Here is a 22,741-nt window from a genome sequence, read left to right as displayed (position 1 = left end):
GAACACTATGTTATACGCGGGAAAAACATGCCAACATTTGGCAAATTTTATATACTTTTCCAATTTATACCCCACGATCCCCAAGGAAAACACTCTGGTTCCTGTCGGCCACCTACGCACACGCAGACACACGGACACACGCGAGAGCGCGCGCGCGCACACGCACACGCACACGCACATACACTTTCGAAGATAACGCGGGTTCTAGCAAAATCCCGAGCTGCCATTCCAGTACTTTGCTTTAAAGAAAAAATAATTGGCGGGGTTTTCAAGCGTCAGATCTCTAAGTGCTAGAGAGACAAGGCGCACCTGAGCTGATAAGAAGTTTGCAAAGGCTGTCAGGTGGGAATTCCTGGGGTCGCTGCTATGTCGCTGGAGCAGGCACGGGAGCCAGGAGGAGTGGAGCCGAGTCCACTCCTGGGTTTGCTGTGCTTGTTGAAGCAGCCCCAAGCTCAAAGCGAAGTTAGCATCTGGATCACGCTTTGCTATCCTGCAGGGGAGCTAGAGCGAATTCTCCGCACTCCCCACCCGCTCCCACGGAATCGTGGGCTTTCCAAAAAGACACAGAGAGGAGGAAACGAGGTACATCCACAGTACCTCCGCAATCCGCCCCCCCCCCCGGGCTGGTGGGAACTGGAAGGAACGAGTCCAGACCACGGGACCTGCCCCGGCTGTGGGCGGGTGCCCAGCTGTCCTTGACCTCTACAGCAGTTGAGGCGCGCGCGCCAGGGAAATGAAAGTAAAACCTGTCTTGGCGTGGATCCAACTGGAAGCTGGCGACAACTCGCATCCTCAGAGAATGTCTTGGACCGGGTTGGTGCGAAGAGCCTGACTCTCAGGGAACAAACTGAAACGAAGAGACGGGAAGTGGGAGAAAAGCAGACTAGTTTGGCTGAGGGCGGCTCCTGGAAACAGAGCAGGCGCACAGTAATACCTACTGTCGGAGGTGGCAAGAGACTAGCCACCCGATCTAGTCTGCTGCAATGACAGCCCTGCGGACTGCCAGGCGGCTGGAACCCAGACACTACGCTGCTGAGCACCCATCTGACCCCGAGCTCTTACCAGAATCAGACTCAGCACCGGGGCCAGGAATCTGTCCCCCACCCTCAGCTGGAACTCAGATCCGTTCAGGTGACTCCCTTAGGGTAAACTCCCCAGAATAAATAACTTCAGCTTGGGCCATTCCTTCCCCCGGTACAGTATCCACGGTTCAGTCCCGAGAATGAAAAGCCACTGAACCAGCAGTGTGTGGTCCGACCAGGCAAGGTCCCCGCCAACCAGCACCCAGCCTTCTTTACACTGGGTCTCAGAAAAAATTTGGCAAGGCAGGTAGGAAGCATAGAGGTCTGCAGGGGTCACATGACAGATGGGGAAACTAGAGGGGAAACGTGCTGTACCCACCTTCGCACAGCCCCAGGGTGGGTACTAGAAGCCAGTCCACAGAGTCCCAGTGGCCCTGCCCCCCCCCTTAGTCTAGGCACCAGACTTCAGGACTTGAGAGTAGGGTAGGGGGTGATAGGATACCAGAGGCCCAAATACAAGAACTAGGGAGCTTGGTGGGGCTGAGTTCCCTCCCAGTTTGGCCCTCAGAAGGGAAGTAAGAAAGTAAAGTCAGGAAGGGGTGATGGAGGGCCGCCTGGGTGGCTCAGTCGGTTAAGCATCTGCCTTCAGCTTAGGTCATGATCCCAGAATCCTTGAATGGAATCCCACCTCAAGCTTCCTTGCTCAGCAGGGAACCTGCTGCCCCCCCCCCCCCGTTTGTGGGCTCCCTCTCTCTCTGGCAAATAAATAAATAAAATATTATATATATATATAAAGGCAGTGATGGAAGAACCCAAACGGGTGACAAACGTGCTTGGGGTGATTCATCATGAACAGGCATAAATCCCTGGGCGAGGGCTAGGACTCCCCTTTCCCCCTTGACGGAATGATGACCCCAGCCTAGAAATATCCACGCCTCGCCCAAATCTGTGGTGCTTGCTTGCCAGGCGGAGTTAGGACTTTACTGCTTCTTACTTTTGGCGTGAGTTTGGTCAAATTCCTCCCTCTCTGAACTTAAATTTCCTACTTGGTGAAATAAGAACAGTAATGTCAACCTTCCGCACCTAACTCAAGGGTAGGCGTTAGGGTCAAAGATCAGGAGGTGGCTGTGTTTTGTAAACTCTAAAGCGATTAACATACATGAAGCATTAGTGTGCTCCCGGGCAGTAAATCCTCACGTTTACAATGGGTGAATGAAGGGGCGCCTGGGTGGCTCAGTCATTGGGTGTCTGCCTTCCGCTCAGGTCATCTGGGATTGAGCCCCACATCAGGCTCCCTGCTGGGTGGGAAGCCTGCTTCTCCCCCCCCCCCTGCTTGTGTTCCCTCTATCCCTATGTCTTTCTCTGTCAAATAAATAAATAAAATATTTTTAAAAACAACAACAGGGGTGCCTGGGTGGCTCAGTGGGTTAAAGCCTCTGCCTTAAGCTCAGGTCATGATCTCGGGGTCTTGGGATCAAGACTGGCATCAGGCTCTCTGCTCAGCGGAGAGCCTGCTTCCCCTTCTCTCTCTGCCAGCCTCTCTGCCTACTTGTGATGGATGTGTGAAATAAATAAAATCTTTAAACACAACAACAAACAACGGGTGAATGAAATCTCCAAGGGCATCAAGGCAAACTCTCAGGTTGTAACCTTGTAAGGAATAACTGGATTACAAGGGGGGTGGGGTGGGGATCGTCCGTTCTAATTTTGGTTATTCCCTTATTTCCAAATAGGCAATTAAATTCTGAAACTTCAGATAATTCTCCCCTCCAAATCCCAATTCTCAAATCAGCCTTTCCGAGCCTTGCCCCTATTGCGAAATATTACTAGCCCATCCCAGAACCTTGGAGTCTCAGCCTCTCTGGGGGTGCTGGCGAGCCCCACTCCTCTAGTCTCTGCTCGGTGTCCTGCCCCTGCGGCTCCGGGGGAGTCTGGGGTCGCGTTCAGCTCAGGCGCCGAGCCGGCAGGGGGCGCGGTCCACTCGAGGCCACCGCTCCCGAGGTCCCGGGCTCCGGCCATCCCCGTGGTACCTCCCGCTGACTCTCGCAGTTCCGTGCCGCACTCTGGGTTGCATAGGTCCTGAGTAAGGACCCCAAGAGGTGGTACCGGCCCTACTTCGCCCTGGTTTATATTCTGAAGTTTGTGCCCAGGGAGTTAGGGTTGTGGCAGTTCCTACAACCACCTTTGGAGCTCCTGTCTGAGTCTTCTGTCACGAGGGACCCCCACCCCTCCACCCCCAAACCTTGGGACAAGCAATGCGCGCGCTGGAGTGCAGAAGCCCGCGCGCGCCCGAAGAATGGGAGGGTGCGAGGGCAGCTCAGGCCCCGCCCCCTGTGCGCCTATAAAACCGAGGAACCAGAGCCGGCCACTCAGTGGTTTCTTGGTGACACTAGGCGGAACAACTCGAGCTTTGCCACCTCTGGTTTCTCACCGCGGCTTGGACGCTAGGGTTTTGCCAGTGCCAGAGCGACGTCTCAAACTTTATATTCTCCCAGATCTTGGCAGATCACCCCAACAGCAGGTAGGCGCCGCAGGCTGGGCGGATACGCGGTGTGGCGGGGGGCGCGGGGAGGACGGACTTTAGAGTACTGGAAACGGGGAGTGTACTGGGTGAGGGTTACAACCCATTTTGTAAGGTCTTCTGTGTATTGCGTCCCATACACTGGGCCCAGCCGTGCACACCACTGGAACTGCAGAGACCCAGTCCTTTCTACTATGCCACCCAAATTCCCAGAAGTCGGGCAGGAAATCTCCGGGTGGGAGCATGGCTCTGGGCAGAGGCCTCCCCTGCGAGCCCGTCACCCGCCCGGCGGGTGCAAATGCCGCTGGCGCCTCTGCGCCCGGGCGAGATAAGCGTCTGAGCCAGGCAGAGCGCGAGCTGAGTCGGCCAGCGCCCCCCACCCCCGCCCTCTGTGCCCCGCCCGGGCCCTGCTGCAGGCGGGGTGCTCACGCTCCGTCCCTGTCTATCTCTTTCCAGGGTCTGCGCATCGCCGCCAGCATGAAGCTGGTTCCCGTCGCCCTCATGTACCTGGGCTCCCTCGCCTTCTTGGGCGCGGACACCGCACGACTCGACGTGGCGTCAGAGTTCCGAAAGAAGTGAGTCGCAGATAGCTCCGTCTTCAGTCCTTGCACCTGGGAAACGAGGGAAACTGGCTGTTGGCCCCGAGGAGTTGGAAGTGGATGGGAGCCGGTCGGGATCCGGAGGGACCTCGCCGAATGCATGCGAATCGAGTCTGTCTGTGTTTCCTAGGTGGAATAAGTGGGCTCTAAGTCGCGGGAAGAGAGAACTTCGGGTGTCCAGCAACTATGCCACCGGGCTCACGGACATGAAGGCCGGTCCTGCCCAGACTCTCATTCGGCCCCAGGACATGAAGGGCGCCTCTCGCAACCCCCAGGCCAGGTAACTATGCCCTGCACTGAAGCTGGGTGGGCACGGGGAGATCTCTTCCACTACCCTGGCCCTAGGGGATCGTCAGGGCTGTTTGGCAGTTCAGACGGCGGTAGCAGTTTCCAGTCCCCTCTGGTCCTTGAATGGCTCGGGTTCTTGGTGGCTGGGGCCAAAGCCCTGTTTGATAGGGGTCTCATGTTACCTTCCCTCCCTTCCCCAGCAGTCCGGACGCCGCCCGCATCCGAGTCAAACGCTACCGCCAGAGTATGAACAATTTCCAGGGCCTGCGGAGCTTCGGTTGCCGCTTTGGCACATGCACCGTGCAGAAACTGGCGCACCAGATCTACCAGTTCACGGACAAGGACAAGGACGGCGTCGCCCCCAGGAGCAAGATTAGCCCCCAGGGGTACGGCCGCCGGCGCCGGCGCTCGCTGCCTGTGACCGGCCCGAGCCGGACTCCGTTGCTCCCAGAGCCACTGGCACGCGGGGCTCCGGCCTCCCGGGTGCATCAGGTGCTCGCCAACCTCCTTAAGATATAAGCGCCTGTGGCAGCAGCGAACTGGCGCGCGTATGTATCTCGCCGGCTTCCCCCGACCCTCGCCCGGGGCGGAGGGCTTCCCAGGGTCGAGCCCCTCAGCGGATGGAAACCGGGTTCAGACAGCCGGGCAGAGACCAGGAGTCCGGGAGGCACGGTCCAGCGGCGAGCCCTGGCTTTGCAGGAGCCCCTTCTCGGAGGCACGGTTCCCTACGTCCCAATCCGGCCCGGGTCCCGTGGGGGCAGAGGAATGCGAGGGAGTGTCCGCCAGGCTCACGGAAGGGAGAAACTGAGAATTAAATGCTTGTGAGACCCCCAGGGACAGGGGTCTGAGTCGCTGCCGTGCCTTCCCACAAACTGATTTCTCACGGGGTGTCACCCCATCGGGGCACAAGCCTCACTATTACTTGAACTTTCCAAAACCTAGAGAGGAAAAGTGCAATGTGTATATACAGAGGTAACTATCAATATTTAAGTTCGTTGCTGTCAAGATTTTTTTGTAACTTCAAATATAGAGATATTTTTGTACGTTATATATTGTATTAAGGGCATTTTAAAGCAATTGCATTTCCCCCCTCCCCACTTATTTTAATACGTGAATGTCTCAGCGAGGTGTAACGTTTGCTGCGTGAAATGTGTGAGGGTGTGCGTGAGAGACTGATTACCTCTTTTGGAAGAAGGAAACACCGTGTCTCTGTATAATCTTATTTACATGAAATGGGTGATAATGCGAAATAGCAAATCAATAAAGTGTCTCGATGCTGATTAATTTTGGGCTCACGAGTCTTGGGAGGGTCCCAGTGCGTCCGGAAGCCTCCGGCTCCCGCCGCCTCGCGTGGGAAGGTGGCACGGCTCCGCGCGCGCGAGCTGGCGGGTCCCCCCGCCGGCGGAGCTGTCCCGAGCGCTGCTCTCCTTGTGCGGCGCGCGGAGCGCCTGTCCTGCGAGCGGGTCCGGGCTTCGCGGGGGCCCCTAAGGTTGAAGCCTCGCGTGGCAGCCGGGCCGGGCTGGGTAGGGGTGAGCCCTAGTGGGGAAGCGAGCCTGGATTCTCCGGGTTGCGCAACAGAGTCCCAGATTTTACCGAGTTGCTCGCGGAACCCCGCGCAAAAGCGCGCCTCCGAGAGTTGGGGTGGTCTCCGAGGCCTTCTAAGTGAGGAGTTGTTCCAAGCTGCCGCGGTGTTAAAGTTAGAAGCTACTCCAGCAAAACGTTCGCACCGCTCGGGGAATTCGGCAGCGGCGCCAGTAACCCCCGTCCTTTACCGGCCGGGTGCCCCAGCGAGCCAGCCGGTTCATCAGCGAGGCTGTGGCGCCCCCAGCCGGCCGCCTGGGAGCTGCCAGAGGGCCGTCAGGCAGTACGTGCGGTTTAATAAGTCCTCCTACGTGGGAGTCAGCACACAGCCTTAATGAGAGAGGAAAGAAAAAAACAGTTTGCAGATGCCAACCAAGGCCGGCCCCCCAGACCTGCACGGCGGCTCCCTGTTCTGGGACCATGACTCAGCGCCCACACGCTGAGCAGCGTGCAGCTGCTGGCCGGAGGCGGGGACGGACGGACGTGCCGCCGGAATCGTGCGCCTCTGACGGCCTGAGACCTTCATTGTTCCGCCTCCCCTTGCAGTTCTCCTCTTCCTTCCTCCTCGCCAAGCCTTCTCATTTTTTCTTCACTTCTCCCCAGCCTGCCTTTTGCTCCCTCCTTCCTTCCCCTCCTTGCTTGCTTTCTGCCTTATCATCTTAGAAGTTTGACCCCAGGCCCGGTCATAGAAGCTGGACACTAAGCCTCAGTGAGTGACTAGAAGGTCAGGGGACACGGGAACAGGACTAAGGGGAAGCCCCCCCCACCTTCTGATTTTCCTGTCCCATTTGTGTCATCCAATATCCTGAAGACCCAGGTTGGAGACCAACTGCTTGACCTTTTCAGAAAGTTTCCCTGGCCTTTCCACTTCAAAGCGTGGCTGAAATGTTGGTGCTTATAGGTGATCTCAGATACCTGCCTGAGAAAATTTGAGTTTGGGGAATGGAAACGTTTCCAGGGCAGCTCTACCTTCTCCAGGACCTTTTGCACCAATTGCCTTCTTCTGAGGGCCAGAGATAGCTCCTTTCAGAAAAAGCCTGCATTTGCAGTAAAAGAGATAGGTCTTAGGTCTGGGGTTCAGAGACAACCTTCTGAAGCAGTTTCAATTCAGAAGAAAGTAGATCTTAGCACCTGGAATTTCCTTAAGATCACACAAAGCCTCGGTTTTGCGCACCTGGCCCTTAATAGTGTCCATCTTCATACAGTTCATTGTCCTATTTGATCTCGATAATTTTGTGAAAATCATCAGAATTGAGGAGGTTACGAATGCAGCAACCAAACATCCTCATCCTCAAGGGCCTTTTAATAAATACTCAGAATTCTGTTTCAGGCATTGTAAAAGATACAGGGCATGTGTGAATGAAAGAGCAACCAAAAACTCAAGGCATGGAATTTCTATGCCAGTGAGTGGTTCTGGGTGGTCTGAAGGGGTGACAGAAGCTGCAGAGAGGAGCAAACACTTCAGCCTCGCAGACAGTGGTTCAGGATTAAATATCCTTTTCCTTGCACCAAGGTTTGTCCTACAGCCACAGAGCCCTTCAGCCAAACCTCACCCTGGCAGAACTTCAGGCAGCAGACAAAGCTGCCAAAGGCAGGTTGGGCACTAGCTTAAGGCTGTTCTGAGCAGGGAGCAGGCATCTAGCCTTTAGCCCAGGGAGTCTTATGACTCCCTTCAGGGAATCCAAGGCAAGTGAAGGGGATGGTTCAGCTCTGAAAGAGGCAGCTGGTCAGCTAGAGTCCTTCCCAACTGAAAATTTTGTGATTGGAGACCTGTCTGAACAGACCAGGGACCCTCCTAAGACCAGTGCGGTGCAAGTTCTGAATTGACTGAAGGTCACCGTCAAGCCCTGGGACCTTCTCTGTGAGCCATTCAACCTACCTTCTGGATTTTTTTTTTCATAAGGTGTTGAAGCCTGTCAGGATAAGGCCTCCTGACGCCAAGAACACATCGTTTATCAACAGTGATGAGTCATTTGTGAGCTGATTCGACATGTCCTCAGCTGAGGAGTAGTCACAGCTTTTATCTTTAGCTACTGTAGCTGGCTGTGGGAAGGGTACCATCCATTTGCAATCAGACAAAGAGTACTGGGCAATTTCTTGAGAAGCCGACACCTTGACTGAACAGCTAAGGGTGGAAGGGGGTTATGGAGAGGATGGAACTTGGTTCTTTTTTTAGCACCTGTTTTGTATCAGACGTCCTCTTAGCCACTTTGTACATGTCATCTCATTTAATTCTTGTGGCAGCTTTCTCAAGTAGGTGTTACTATCTCTCTTTGCAGATAAGAGAATTGAACCTCAGAGACACAAAGCAACTTAGCCAAGGTCACACAGTGAGTAGTAAGCACTGGAGTCTGGCTTTGCACCCAAGCACGACAGGCTATTTTAATGCTATAAAGCCATAGAGAGTAAGTGGGATAATTTTAACATTTGGACTCTTAGGCCAGATGTCCCCAAATGTCCTCTAATATGAGGATGGCTTGGGTAGGTGATTTACACCTGTGGTTCTGGAAGATTTACAGGAGGTTGGTAGGACTGGAAAGGAAAATGTCTTTGGTGCTATGCTCAGTGAGTGCAAAATAAATAAATGAACTGAATTTTTAAATTCTTGGTCCGGGTTTGAAGCAGGGGTTATAAATCAGGAATAGCTTTCCCCCCCCTGAACGAAGCCACTGACCTCTTTGGTTTTCATTGCCAAATATAGTTAGAACATACACTGAAGGCCTCAAGAGCTGGCTTCTGAGGGGAAGGCTCTCCGAGCTATTCCTGGCCAAACACAGTCCCACTCTGTAGGTCTTGAGTTGCCCGTAAGAACACCTGTGTCTACAAAGCTACAAATAGAGTTTCCACCCTTGAGGTGGAACCTTTTGTCTTTGGCAATTGTTGCCCAAAACAGCTTTTCAGAGGCTGTTGTAAACTGACTGTTGTAAGTTGACTGGTTCCTTCTCTTCTCCCCAGTCAAGAAGGAGACGGCCTTGTTTTCCTGGGTCCCACTGAGGCTTCCACCAAAGCAAGACTGGAGGCTTGGTCTCCATTTGCATGGGAAGAAGGGTGAGGCTAGATAGCTATCTGGTGGTCCCACTGGTCTTGTTCCAGAGCTATTTTGGAACATTCTGGAAAAACAATAAAATGACTGTGACCACAAAGGCAGATGAATTTAGTAGGTTATTGTACATTTATCCAACAGCAGGGAAGTACTTCTGATTATTAAGATGAATTTTAAAACACAAAAAAATGCATTTTACATTACACAATACTTATTCAGTGCAGAAAAAAAGATTCACCTTTCATACCACTCCTAGAGATAGCCACTATTAATATCTTAGGATAGACCCATTTATACACATACTTTTGAAAATTGAACTCAAGTACGTAGAGCTGAATTAAACATACTCCTCAGTTTAAGGCAAACTGTCATTACCAGTCTATGCAGGGCTTCTCTGTTGTTTTATTTTAATTATTTATTTTTTTTTCTCCTTTAATTTCCATTAAAATTAACTCCTTCAGAGGAACATTCTTTAACATATCTTTGTGATACTATTATCTCTCTTTCTCTGTCCTTGATCCTTTTATTCCTTTGGGGTGTTTTTTTTTTTCCTACTGATTTGAAACACTACCTAATGATTAAGAATTTTAAAGTCTGTCATATACAAACATTCCTTTTTTTCCTTTTTGTGTTTTATTTTTTGCCATGTAAAACTTACAGATATTTATATCATCAAAGTTGTCTATTTCTGCCTTTGTTGGCTAGCTTAGGAAGTCCTTCTCTGTCTCACTATTTTAGAATAATCATTTCTTTTTCTTCTAACACTTTCATAATTTCATTTTGTATTTTAAACATTTTAATGCAACTGGAATTTATTTTGCTATACGATATGAGGTAGGGATTTAACGATTTCTTTTCTCCCAACTTGTTAGCCAGTTATCTAACACATACAAGTAGTACACATTTTCTGCAGGATTTGAGAGGCTTTCTTCATCATATAGTAGAGAAGTTTTCAAGCTGCATTCTACAGACCCACAGGATTTTCCCGAGTTATTTGTGCGGATTCCTGGGGAGACAAAGAGGAAGCAAAAGAGCCAGACTCTTGCTGCTGCTTCCAGAAGGAACAGTTCTACTTTTTTTTTGTTTTATACGTTGTAACTCTATTTCAGATTTTATTTTTCATTTTTATTTATTTAAAAGCTCTTGCTTTTATTATTTTTTAAAAATATTTTATTTATTTATTTGACAGAGAGGGAGCACAAGCAGGGGGAGTGGCAGGCAGAGGTGCTAGAAGCAGGCTTCCTGCTGAGCAGGGAGCCCCATGTGGGGCTCGATGCCAGGACCTGGAGATCATGACCTGAGCTGAAGGCAGATGCCCAGCCGACTGGGTTACCCAGGTGCTCCTCCATTTCAGATTTTATTTGAAGAAGGAGTTCATTTGCTTGCAAATCAGTAATATAACAACAAAAAATTTTAAGTTTCTATTTTGATTGTAGTTAACATATAGTGTTATATTAGTTTCAGGTGTAGGATTTAGTGATTCAACACTTCCATACAACACCCATGCTCATCAGGACAAGTGTATTCCTTAGTCCCCATCACCTGTTTCAACCCCCCCCCCCCCCGCCCCACCAAGCCCTAAATTCTTAAACAGTAAATATTTGAATCTGTCTCTGGTCCTTTTTTCCTCTTCTGTTGTTCAATCCATCTTTTTCTGTACCAGTTTGACAATTAAGAGAATCATTATTCAACTTTTAAAACTTATGCAAAAAAATAGAGATAATAATGAGCTCCCATGTACCTATCATTAAAATCTAGGGGCACCTGAGAGGCTCAGCCAGTTAAGCATCCATTTTTGGCTTAGGTCATGATCTCATGAGCTGGAGCCCCCAGCTGGGTTCCGCCCTGGGCATGGAGCCTGCTTGGGATTATCTCTCTTTCTGCACTTCCCCCACCTTGCCTCCTCTTTAAAAAAAAAAAAAAAAAAAAAATCTAACACTTAACCAGGGTTGTCTGGCTGGCTTGGTTGGTGAAATACACAACTCTTGACCTCGGGGTTGTGAATTTTTGCCCTACATTAGGTATTGAGTTTACTTAAAAATAAAATTTAAATTAAAAAAAAAAGTCTAACACTTACCAAGATTTTGCGGCGCTTAATTCATCTATCCCCTTTTGTTTTGTATCTTGCCAAAGAATCTGGTTTTGTTTTCCTTCCTTCCATCCATTCTTCTCTTTTCCTCAGACATTGTATCATTTCACCCTCACACACACTTCTGTATACATCTGTTTTTTTAAAAAACGTTTTCTTACATAACCAAATGCTATTGCACACTTAACGTTAACAGTAATTTTGTGGTATCATCTCATACCCAGTCCATAATCAGATTTGCCTTATTGCCTCAAAAATGTCTTTTGACAGTAGTTTGTTCAAAACAGGCTCCAAACAAGATTGTTCCCTCTCTAAAGTTTCTTTTAATCTAGAGCAACCGCCCTCCCTTTTGTTTTCCGCTGTTGACTTGTTGAAGAAAACAATGTTTTAATAGTTGTCATTTAGAGCTTTTATTATCAAGACAAATCCTGATTCTACACTTCACTCTGCTTGGGGAAACTCAGCCAGAACATCCTGGCCTGTTCACTTGTCAGGGTGGGGCGGGGCCCTAGAGTGGTCAATGTTGCAGTATTTCTTATGGGAAGAGTATCTTGAAATGTTAATCTTTGTGCTTTTCTTTGCTACAGTCTTTCCACTTGACCTTTTCCCTAGTAAATCTGAGGCATTGCCTGGAGGGGAATTAGGATTGGTACACCAGGAATGCAAAGAGAATGAAACAGTCAACGTTCAGTTTTCTGACTTTTAAAATAGCCTCTTGAAGCCCACATCAAAAACAATAGTTTTGAAAGCCAAAGCTTTTTATTTGCAGAGAACCAGGTTTTGTTGAGAGAAGAAAAAGCCCTTGAGAATCAAAACGAAAGGCCCGGAAGCAGGAAGGATTGGGTTTTGCCCTCAGGACATATTGGAAAGAGTCTAGAAAGAGAGCCAGACTTCACCCAAGCCTTCCCTAACTGGGGGGAGGGCAGGGACCTTGGAGGTTGGAGGGTGTCCTGGAGAAGAGCCCCACCGAGAAGAGGGCAGGACAGTTCCTTTCAGAGACAGCCGGCCGTTCAGCCCCAAGAATCCTGTGGAGGGAGACTGATCAGTGCCCAGATCTCATCCGCCTTTTGAGTGAGTCCCCCTTTGCTGAGCCAAAGAGCCATGTTAGTTTTTGTTTGTTTGTTTGGTTTGGTTTGGTTTTAATTTATTTTTATTTTTATTTTTTACCACTGCTGTTGGTGGGAGCGTCTTTCAGCAGCAGCAGCCATACTCAGGGGCCCAGCAGAAGGGACACTTACCTCTGTCCGGTTATTATTGAGCCCCATTTTGATTGCTCCGTTTGGTAGAAGACGTTAATAAGTCACCCCCAGGTTCTTAGATCAAAAGAAGGGTACTTTACACTTGATATGAAAGGGGACAGTAAGAGCTTAAGGGAGAGCCACCCACCTCCGTATTTGGGAGGGACTGGACACCGGAAGACTCAATGCATTATCCCGTCCCATGTGGGACGGGATCTCCCAGTCTACTTCCTGCTGCTCTAGTTTTTGTCTCAATTTGCTGGGTTTCTTTCTCCAGTCGAAGCAGTGATCCTTAGTCTCTTCCTGTTAGAATCACTTCCTGGAGGGGCGCCTGGCTGGCTCAGTTGGTGGAGCATGCGACTCTTGGTCTCCTGGCTGTGAGTTTGAGCCCCACGTTGGGTGTAGAGATTACGTAAAAAAATAAGATCTGTGGGGCGCCTGGGTGGCTCAGTGGGTTAAGCCTCTGCCTTTGGCTCAGGTCATGATCCCAGGGTCCTGGGATCCAGCCCCACAGCGGGCTTTCTGCTCAGTGGGGAGCCTGCTTCCTCCGCTCTCTGCCTGCCTCTCTGCCTACTTGTGATCTCTGCCTGTCAAATAAATAAATAAATCTTAAAAAAAAATATGTTTTTTAAAAAATAAAATCAAATCACTTGGAGTGCTTTAAAAAAAAGATATATATATATATATACACACATATATATATGGACACTAGGCCCCATCCCAAACCAACTGAACTAGATTCTCAATGGGGCATATTGCCATTGTGTGATTGTGGGTAAAATTTTATCTGTTTGAGACCACTTAACTTTATTTGGCCCAAATGTTATTGTAAGGACCTATTTAGCCAGAGCGCTTCCATCTGGCTAAACAATAATTTTGTTGTTTAAAACTTAAACTGTCCCTGCATTCCCCCCCCCCCAGGGGACTTATATAAAAACAAGTCCCAGAAACCAGTCCCAGGTAACAAAGCCCAAATACAAGGGTGGGTCAGGCCAGGTGGAGATATCCAGTCGGGGGGGGGGGGGGGGGAGCATACTGTCTCCCTAGTTACCAAGGAGTATGGGCCCCACCCTTTGGGCACCTTTTGGATGCCAATTCTGACCAAGGTGATAGGCTGGTTCAAATATCTACTGGGGTGAATTGTAATTCAATTGGTCACATATGTGTGACCTAATATGACTGTGCAGCTTTCTCTGTGTGTTACAATTTCATTGGCCACCTGTGCGTGGCCAGGCCCAACCACATGGCCTTTGCCCTTAAAAGCTAGTCTGTGAAACAGAGAAAGGTCGCCCCCTCTGTAAGAGTGTGGCCCCGAACGTTCGGTTTGATTCTTGATGCTTGGCACGAAATAAAGCTTTGCTTGACCTTCGCTTTGTATCAGTCTCACTCCTTTAATCACGGACCCATTATTGGGGGATCCAACCTTTACCACTCTCAAGCCATTTCAAAAATGTACCCCAGTGATCATAACAGGCTGAGACCAAAAGTTAGTTTATGTTTTTAGTTAGTTATTGAGTTGTTAGGTTTAGATTTAGGGTTGTATCCAGTAACACAGCCAGGAATAGAAGGGTTAACTGCAGCCAGCAGGGACAGGTGTTTGGAGAAAAGACCAGCTGCAGGTGATGGGAAGAAGTCCAGCCCAGGGTGAGGTAACAGAAAACAGATGGTTTTGCTGTAAGGAATTGGCACCAAGAAGGAACAGCAGGAAGTAACAGGGCATCAAGAATGGCAGAGAACACGGCAGTGGGCATTCTAGAAGCAGGCCCCAGGGAAGTCCACCTGTAGAAGGCTGCTCGTGACAGCTTGTCAAGGGCTGAATTGTGTCTCCCCTCCCCTTCAATGTCCTGTGTTGAAGTCTTACCCTTCGAATCTCACAATGTGACTGTCTTTGGAGATAAGGCCTTTAAAGAGGTAATTAAGCTAGAACAAGGTCTTGTGCGTGAGTCTTAATCCAACAGGACCGGTGTCTTTATGCCAAAAGGAGATTAGCACATAGATAAGGAGCAGACGGAAGAATGATCATGGGAGGCCAGGGTGAGAAGACAACCATTTGCAAGCCAAGAGGAAGACCTCAGAAGAAACCAAACCAGTTGGCACCCTGGTGTTGGACTTTCTGCCTCCAGAACTGTGAGGGGAAAAAAAAAAAAAAATCCATTGTTTAAGCCACCCAATTTATGGCATTTCATTCTGGCAACCCTAGTAGACTAATAATAACTGCTGTTAAACAGATTGGCAAGAACAGGGCAGGGCAGTAGTCCCAGAGGGTATCGTGTCCTGGGGCTCCACCCCAGACATACAACAAGAGTCAGGGAACCAGCACTGGGTCACTGATTATAAGTGTTAGCACGATGTCATTCATTTAGCCATTCAATCCATCCATCCATCCATCCACAATCTTTTATTAAGCTCCTACTCTGTCATGAACCCTGTTCCAGGCATTAGATATACAGCTCTTGCGGTGGTCCAGATGAGAGATGATGTTGGCTTGGATTAGGAGGGTAGCCATGGATGAGGTAATTAGACATGGGAACAACCCAACATGGAGATGATACTCCTTTAAGACTCCCTGACCTGGCAGGGACCTATCTACATAAGGGTTTGAATGACTTCATTTTCAGGGAGAAGGAATTGTGGGAGCGAGGCGCAGGTGGCTTACTTAACTCATGCAGGTAAATGATTTGTCTCCTTGGCAGAAAGGAAAGTTTCAGTTTATACAAGGTTTTCACTGGCACCAAGGTCAACAAACGTGGACACTTCCCCTGAATGTCTCCATCTCATGTTCTTTAATTTAACACATGACATTCCAACTTTATCTTAACTTTATTAGTTTTTCGAAGACGTCAAAGTTTCTTTCCCAGCCCATGTTTCAGTGGAAAACTCAAGAGTTTCCAGGCAATAACTCCATCCTCTGTGCCACTGTAGACAACCATCAGATAAACTTCCTTAATTCATACCACATCTGCTCTCCCAGCTCTCTATGACCTGGAACAGAAAAAACAACCCTCCAAATTATTTTTTCCCAAAATAAGCATTCATCCTGAATTTCCCCCACCAATTTTCTATTAAATGAGAGAAAAATTGTCAACACTGAATCATCCAGCTTTTATTAAAAGCTGGGAAGTCTTTCAAAAACTTTAAGAATAAACTGTCCTGTTAAACATGACCAGGAGATAATGGGAAATAGTGACATCTGTGGGGTCCCTGCTGATACCTTTGCAGACTCTGGTAACTGGGGACTGCCTGGATATAGGCATCCTTTTCTACTTTATCACTGCGGAGGACTCATTACTCACCCCATTATTTGAAAAATTAGAGTTATGGGAGAGCCCGCACTGATTTGCACTCTGGCCTCATTTTATTCAGCAGACAGCATGGGGGAAAAGTAAAGGACATAAGCTTTGAAGTCAGGCCACCTTGAGTTTGCAAATGGATTCTTTCTCCTCCTTGCCCTGTAATTTTGGGCAAATCCCTTAACCCAAGTCTCAGTTTCATTAGCTATAAAGTGGGGATAATAATATTTACCTTACAGGCTTGTTGTGAGGACAACGTGAATGAAAGCATCAGCCCTGTGCCTGACAATGTAGTAGATGCTCATTAAATGCCAGCTGTTTTTAATAGTAACAAGGATGTGCTGATGGGGGGAAAAGGGGAAAAAAAAAAAAAAGCACCCTGCTCTTTCCGTGTTGCCAGAACCCCAGGCTGAAACAGTGGCCCCTACTACTTCACTTTGGATTAATCATCTTTAAAATGAGGAGATGAAATCAATAACCTTAAGTATCGTCCCCTATAGCTCCAACATTCTAAGATCTTCTATTCAGGGAGAAAGGAGCAGTGAAGAGCAGAAGGAATTAAAACATCCTTTCTGACTAGTTGCTCTGGAGGGCCAAAGCTGTGTTTCACTAGGACATCCGGTTCCGAAGCTTATAGGATTATGTCTTTTCAAGAGAGCTTGGAGGAGGCGGAGGCCTGGGTGGAGAGTACCAGTCAGCTTCATGGCTGCGAAAACACTTTTTTCTTCAGGGTAATAAGATGAGAACAAAGAGACGTTTGACCTTTTCAAGATGTTTTTTAATGCAGAATACAAGGTATGCACATAATCTTGTTTTCTGACCAATCCTTAAAAAAAATCTGGCATATTAATGACTCTACTTAAAAGCACTGAAGAGGAGAGCCAGAAGGAAACTTTTTCTTTCTGAACAATGACTGAAAAGGGAATTCTAATGAATATTTTGGCATACATATCTCATTTTCTGGCTGCTTCAGGACCCAAGAGCCAGTAGGTCATAATTAAAGCCAATAATGGCAACTCCAGACAGTTGTCCAAATATTTTCCTGGTGCTGTCAATTCTCTGCATTAAATGATTTAACATCATATTAGGGGAGTGTAGAACATACATGCAGAGAGGGAATTAAATGTTGATACGAATTCTGGAACGTTTGCTGCAAGTTGCCCCCAAAGATATTGTTTATTACATTCAAAGGAATTACAGAATGTTTTCCTTAGTAGATAATTTTAAAGGACCCTTTCCATGCAGAGAGCTGTGAAGTTAGTCCTTAAGTCCTCAGAACAAGAGCATATTTTCTGCAGGAAAGAAAAAAAATCATGTGCTCGGGGCTGAAACCCTGTGTTATGTAAATAAATGAACTTCTACCTCCCCTGCACCTTTCAGGAGTGTTCTCTTTGATCACTAGGAGCTGCTAATGCTGCCGATGTAATTATGTAACTCACAAAAGGCCAAAGCTACTCACTTTTCTGTCAGTTCCACTTCCAAAAAGAAAACCCCAAAAATATATCTGTTTGTAAATCTGTTTAGGATCTTGGAATGAGGTCTTCAATTTTGTCTTTTTGTCTTTTTCTTTTGTAGCAAGTTTTGTGACTTTAAAAATAATGACTACACAAAATCCTCCAGCCCCATCTACACCCTCCTCCACCTCTCTTTTGATCAGTAAGAGAGTTTCCTCTGGGATGGAAATTAGGCAGCTCATAAAGTAAGTCTGAGAGAGGGGCGCCTGGGTGACTCAGTTGGTTAAGCGTCTGCCTTCAGCTCAGGTCATGATCCCAGGGCCCTGGGATCAGCCCTGCATTGGCTGTCAGGCTCCCTGCTGGGTGGGGAGTCAGCTTCCTCCCTCTCTGCTGCCGGGGGGTGGAGGGGGTGGGGGGTGGGGGTATGTGCTCGCTCTTAAATAAAAATCTTAAAAATAAATAAATAAATAAATAAATAAATAAATAAATAAATAAATAAAGGAGGTCTGCGAGAGCACAAAGCACCATTTGGAGATGAAATAAACTGGCCAGTCAATTCTTAAAGGCAAAACTGGATTTACTCTGCAAAACAGTTCAGCAAAAATTCGGGCTCCCGACTCCAGTGCTGTGCTGTGTCAATGGAAACTTTCCAGCCACAGCTTGAAGTTGGGAGCCAAGCACAATACTAAGGCAAGGAAGACATTTGAGGGACAGTGACTTTGGCACCGCCTGCTCTTGAGCCCAGAGCTACCTCGGCTGTAAGGTGGTGAGGTCCCTAAACCTCTAGGTGCCCCAGAGACCAGACTGAAAGCCCCTTGTCTCCCCATCTTTCTCCACCTGCACGTTTCACTCCATGGATTACATCCTAAGAGGTGGTGAAAATGCTGTGAGGTGTATACACGATTCTCAGGCATATTGCCATGTAATCATGCTTGGGTTTCTCTGAAGCCTTCCCCATTGAGTGTGAGCAGCTCCTTGACGATGGTTGGGCAAGAGAACAGGAGACTCGGGGCCACAGTCTGCCTCTGTGATGGGGCGATTTTGCGGCAGTCACTGTCCTGCCTGACCTACAGACCCAGGCAGGCATCCGGCTTGAGGTTGGGAGGAGACCTTTTTGGATTCTTTTGTCAAAACGCACAGAGTCCACTCAAGAAGGCTCTATATTCTGCACCGGACAAGACGGCAGTGTGCCAGTTTCTGGGTCAGCTGGCTGACTCCGAGATGGGGGGATTGTTCCGTGACACTTTGTTTTCATTCCAGGCCAAAGGGTAAAAAAATGTGAAACTTTGCTGCCACCTGCTGTTTTCTTCAGAATACATTCTTGAAATGATTCTAGGATGGTTATGCATTGGTTTATTTTAGCAAAATGCCTTGAAGAATTTGGGGGATTTCAGAATATATGTTTGTGTAGTTGGATACCATCTGGCCTGTCATTTCCTAGGATGGATTGTTGGCCACACAGGTGGCTTCCTTCTTTTTGGCCATTAAGTCTTATCTGTCCCATCTCTTGGGATAAGCTAGGCAGGGGACAGGAGGGAAGGGCAGATTCCCTGACTGACCCCGGACAACCTTCCAAGGGAGTCCACACAGGGCTCTGAGCAATGAGACTTAGGTGTGGAAGTCCTTTCTTCAGGGGGCCATAATGTCATGGAAGTCATAACTGAAGGCACATTCCCCAAGCCTAGACTGTTCTCCCAGGGGAGTGCCAGTGGTGGTATTCCTTGGGAAGCACTTTCCTCAGCAGAGGTGGCTGTAAACCTTGGGATGAGATTCTTTCGTGATGTCTCAGAATGTTTTCTTGGTCTTCCTTGAGGAAACAGAAGCTGATTAAGAAAGTGGGTACCCCAGGAAAATGAAGGTAGTCCAGTTTGATTCACTCTCGGGGAGAATTCTTGAGCTCAAGTTAGATGAACAGAGTGAGAACAGGGAAAGAACATAGGAAGAGTTAGTAGTCATAAGCTTCCATGGTCCTGGGAAGGGCCTTTAGTCATCTTAGTAGAGGCACCCAGAGCACAGAGATGTCCTAATCTTGACTATATTAGTAGTTGCTTCTGTTCCAAATCAGGAAGTGGGATTTTCCTTTTGCATTCTCCAGGAAGATCCATTTGTATGTAAATGAGTTCTTTTCCATTGTCTTCTAAGAATTCCTTCAACGGGATCTTTTTATTGGCAGAGATTAATGAATCTACTAAGTGTTTTTTCATATAATTTTAAGTGCCTATTCCTCTTCTTTAGAAGAAAAAAAAAAAGGTGAACTCTGGGGTGTCTGGGTGGCTCAGTTGGTTAAGTGATGGACTCCTCTTCTCAGCTCAGGTTTTGAGCTCAGGGTCCTGAGTTCAAGCCCTGCTTTGGGCTAAAAAAAAAAAAAAAAAAAAATCCGGGACTACCTAGATGGAGGGAAATGACGCTTGATCTTTCTCCTGTCAAAGAGAAAAGACGTCTCAGTGTTACTAATAGGCACTGAAGCTCCGTGATAATCTATTACTCAGTGTCTGGCATGAGAGTTGGCATGTGGTAGCACGTTTCTTGAATGAATGATCACACTTACCACCCAACACCCATTTTCTTGCCCGTACGTCTGTGAGACCTACTGGGGAGGAAGGGGGGTAGCAAGGAGCAGAATGAAGACTTTCAGAGTTAATAAAGTATGAAGTCAGTGGGAAGAGTAAATCATAGCAACTAGAATGCTATGGTAGGAGCAAAACTAATACCGTATATGCTTCAAAATATATGTGTATCACTTACAAATTAAATATAATTCTTGGGGAAAAAACCAAACAAGGAGGCTGTAATGTACAAAATTCCTCCTTCCATGTCTCATTTCCCAGACGTTACCACTGTTCCTGTTTTGCATAAGCCTGTTTACGTTCCACATATTTTCTTGTTTATGTCGCCATCGGTCTTTCTGAGGATCTCTTTGGAAAAGCTCTGGCCGGTCTTCTCTGTGTAAAGCAGAGTCCAGGGAAGGGGATTACATACTCCTAAAGAAATAGCAGAAACTCCCAGAGGGGGCCTAATGTACTGATTGATGGTCCTGGAAAGTGCAGTGGAGACCCAAAGCGGAAAGGAAAACTCTAGAGGACGGGATTGAAGTAGCGATTTCAAATTCCCCTCTCCTCCCAGAGATTGTCTATTTCTCAGGTTTTCTTTTTTCTTCTCCCCTTCCCTGAGCTTTATTGAGGTATAACTGACAAAATTACCTATGTTGAAAGAACACAACATGATGATGGAATCTATGTGTGTATTGTGACACGATTACCACAGTTCATGAGCACACCCATCGCCTCACACATAGTTACTGTTTGGGTCTGTGTATGCCGTGAGAGAGCGGCAGGTTTACCATTGGGGCGAGTTTGCAGTATTTACCACAGTATTGGTAACTACAGTCCTCGTGGCTGTACATTCAATCCCCAGAGTTAGTCATCTTATAACTGGAAGTTTATACCCTTTGACCAACATCTACCATTTTCTTACACAGCCCCTGGCCACGACCATTCTGCTCTCTGTTTCCATGAGTTCAGTTCATATTTTTTCTTTCTTTAAGGTTCACTTATGAGTGGGATCATCCAGGAGGACACAATATTTGTCTTCTGGAGATTATCATGGTAGTGTTCAGGCCACGAATATTTTTTCCAGGAAGGGAATCAACTTCTCAGGAGAGTCATGAGTTTGGTGCTTACCTATGTGCTCGATTTGAGTGCCATGGGAGCCCCTTGCCCTGTGAATCTGTTGGTCCCTTGTTCCCCCTAGAAACTCTGTCCCAGACCAAAGGTCTGCTAGAAACCGTAGTCTGGTTCTACTCTCTGGAGTGGGGAAAAGAGTGTAGTAATTGCCAGGAGAACTGAAGACAACCATAAGGTAGGACAGGTCCTTGGTAAATTCTTTCCTTCATGAGGCTACCAGAGCTTTATCCTGACAATTTTTTTTTAAAAGATTTTATTTATTTATTTGAGGGAGAGAGAGAGAGAGCATGCGCATGAGCAGGAGCTGGGGGGAGGAGGGGCAAAGGGAGAAGGAGAAGCAGACTTCCCGCTGAGCAGGGAACTCAACGCAAGGCTCTATCCCAAGACACGGGGATCACGACCTGAGCTGAAGGCAGACGCTAAAGCAACTGAGCAACTGAGCCACCCAGACTCCCCTTGACAAATGTTATTTTGCAAGAGAATTTACGAGGCTCCCTGGTGATCAGATGAACAAGAGCATTGCTATTTCTGCAAACCTGTTCTCCGATGAACACATGCTCCTGCTGGATGGTGTCAGGACGTGGTTTCGCTGAGTGTTTTTGATACCAGTTTTGGCCCTCCTGTTGTGCTTGGTAACTAGGATGCTGTCAAGAAAATACAGCAGGACTTCTATGAACTTAAAAAGAGCATTTCAAAATATTACATTAGCCTTTTGTCCCTTCAGTCTGTTTTTCCTAGAACAAATTTTGTTTAAAATAGCTTTTCTGGTGAGTCACCTAAAGTTAAGCTGCAGATATGGTATTGTTTTAGCCATGTCAGGCTTGAAATGTTTGCCGAGTTCTAGTAACTACTCATGGGGGGAGCTAGTTGTATGCTCTCATATGTGTTTTAGGGAAGATCCTAAACTATCCAGAGAGAAGGATGTGCCTGAGATGAGCTGGTCAGTATTTTGCATCTCAGAATGGGCCGCAGGAGCTTCCGAAGCCTATGGGAGAGTTTCAGCTGGCACAGAAACTCCTCACGGCCACAGACACGTGAACGCTCTGCCCAGCGTACAGCCGTCCCCACCCCAACAAGTGGACAGAAACTTGGGGAAATCACCAAGAGGCCATGCAGAGGGGTCAGAGGACTTTGCAGATGCTCTGAGGAAGAAATTAAAGCTTTAAACAGAACATCATGCAATGACTTGAAAGGTCATTATCTAGTTCACACTTACATCAGACTCTAAATATTGTCAGAAAAATGGATAATGTTTGCCAGGATCAGGAACCGTAAAATCACTCAAAATAGACCACAGAACTCCTTGAGGGCTGTGCAGCCGCCGTGGGCCCCAGTGCTAAACCTGACCCTGCCTCATGAGAGACCTTAACGGGAAGGAACAAAGGCAGCTGCTTAAAGGAGAATTTATACTAAGTGACCCTCAAAACTTGCAAAAGACTTTTGGGCCACAGGAGTGCCTGTAACCTTGTCTTTCCTTCTTCCACCAAATGGAAGAGGGGTGGGAAGGGGACATGCATGCTCCTTAAAGTCCGTTGTCAGAGACCAGCTGTACTATGAATGCTCTGCCCTCTCCCTTCCTGGTAGAGCTTGGTGCTGAGTTAGCACTGAGCGGTAGCTATCAGCTTTACCCTCCTGCTGGATCCACCCTCTATTGGCCAAAGCCAGGTCACCTCCTGCCAGGCAACTGCTGGGTGAAAGTCCAGAACCGCCTTCCCGAATAAACAAGTCAAAGAAAGGCACTTCCCAGCAAGGATGGGGCTGTGCTCCAGAGGTCTATTTGCAAATCTGTCCTTTGGAACTTGGAAGACATTCCCAGGAGGAGCAAAGTTATGCATTGTAGCGAAGTTTCTAGACTAGACCACAGCATTGATTTAACCCAAAATGGACTTGGAAAGCAATGTTCTAGAACTCTCCATCATAGGTAATAGATTTG

At 47.8% G+C, this 22,741-nt stretch overlaps 1 protein-coding gene across 2 annotated transcripts; it reads left to right on the top strand.

The window, feature by feature from the left end:
* The first annotated feature begins 3,087 nt into the window (after positions 1 to 3,087).
* ADM (adrenomedullin) lies at positions 3,088 to 5,712 on the top strand. 2 transcript variants are annotated; one of them, XM_080815197.1, is made up of 4 exons: positions 3,088 to 3,543; positions 4,000 to 4,118; positions 4,273 to 4,422; positions 4,631 to 5,712. In XM_080815197.1, exons 1-4 carry the CDS (start codon positions 3,319 to 3,321, stop codon positions 4,947 to 4,949), a joined length of 813 nt encoding a protein of 270 aa, XP_080671323.1. In that variant the 5' UTR covers positions 3,088 to 3,318; the 3' UTR covers positions 4,950 to 5,712. The 2 variants fall into 2 exon arrangements, with proteins under 2 accessions (XP_080671323.1, XP_080671324.1); XM_080815198.1 differs by having other exon boundaries at positions 3,410 to 3,543; positions 4,634 to 5,706.
* Positions 5,713 to 22,741: the final 17,029 nt, after the last annotated feature.

The sequence above is a fragment of the Martes martes genome (genome assembly GCF_963455335.1).
Source record: "Martes martes genome assembly, chromosome: 10".
Taxonomy (NCBI): domain Eukaryota; kingdom Metazoa; phylum Chordata; class Mammalia; order Carnivora; family Mustelidae; genus Martes; species Martes martes.
Note: the sequence above shows the minus strand (reverse complement) of the source record. Positions and strands in the feature narration are given on the sequence as shown.

Coding starts and splice junctions, on each gene's coding strand:
- ADM (XM_080815197.1), top strand. CDS start 3,319: ATGGGAGGGTGCGAGGGCAGCTCAGGCCCCGCCCCCTGTGCGCCTATA. Junction 3,544..3,999: donor GCAGATCACCCCAACAGCAG/GTAGGCGCCGCA, acceptor ATCTCTTTCCAG/GGTCTGCGCATCGCCGCCAG. Junction 4,119..4,272: donor GCGTCAGAGTTCCGAAAGAA/GTGAGTCGCAGA, acceptor TGTGTTTCCTAG/GTGGAATAAGTGGGCTCTAA.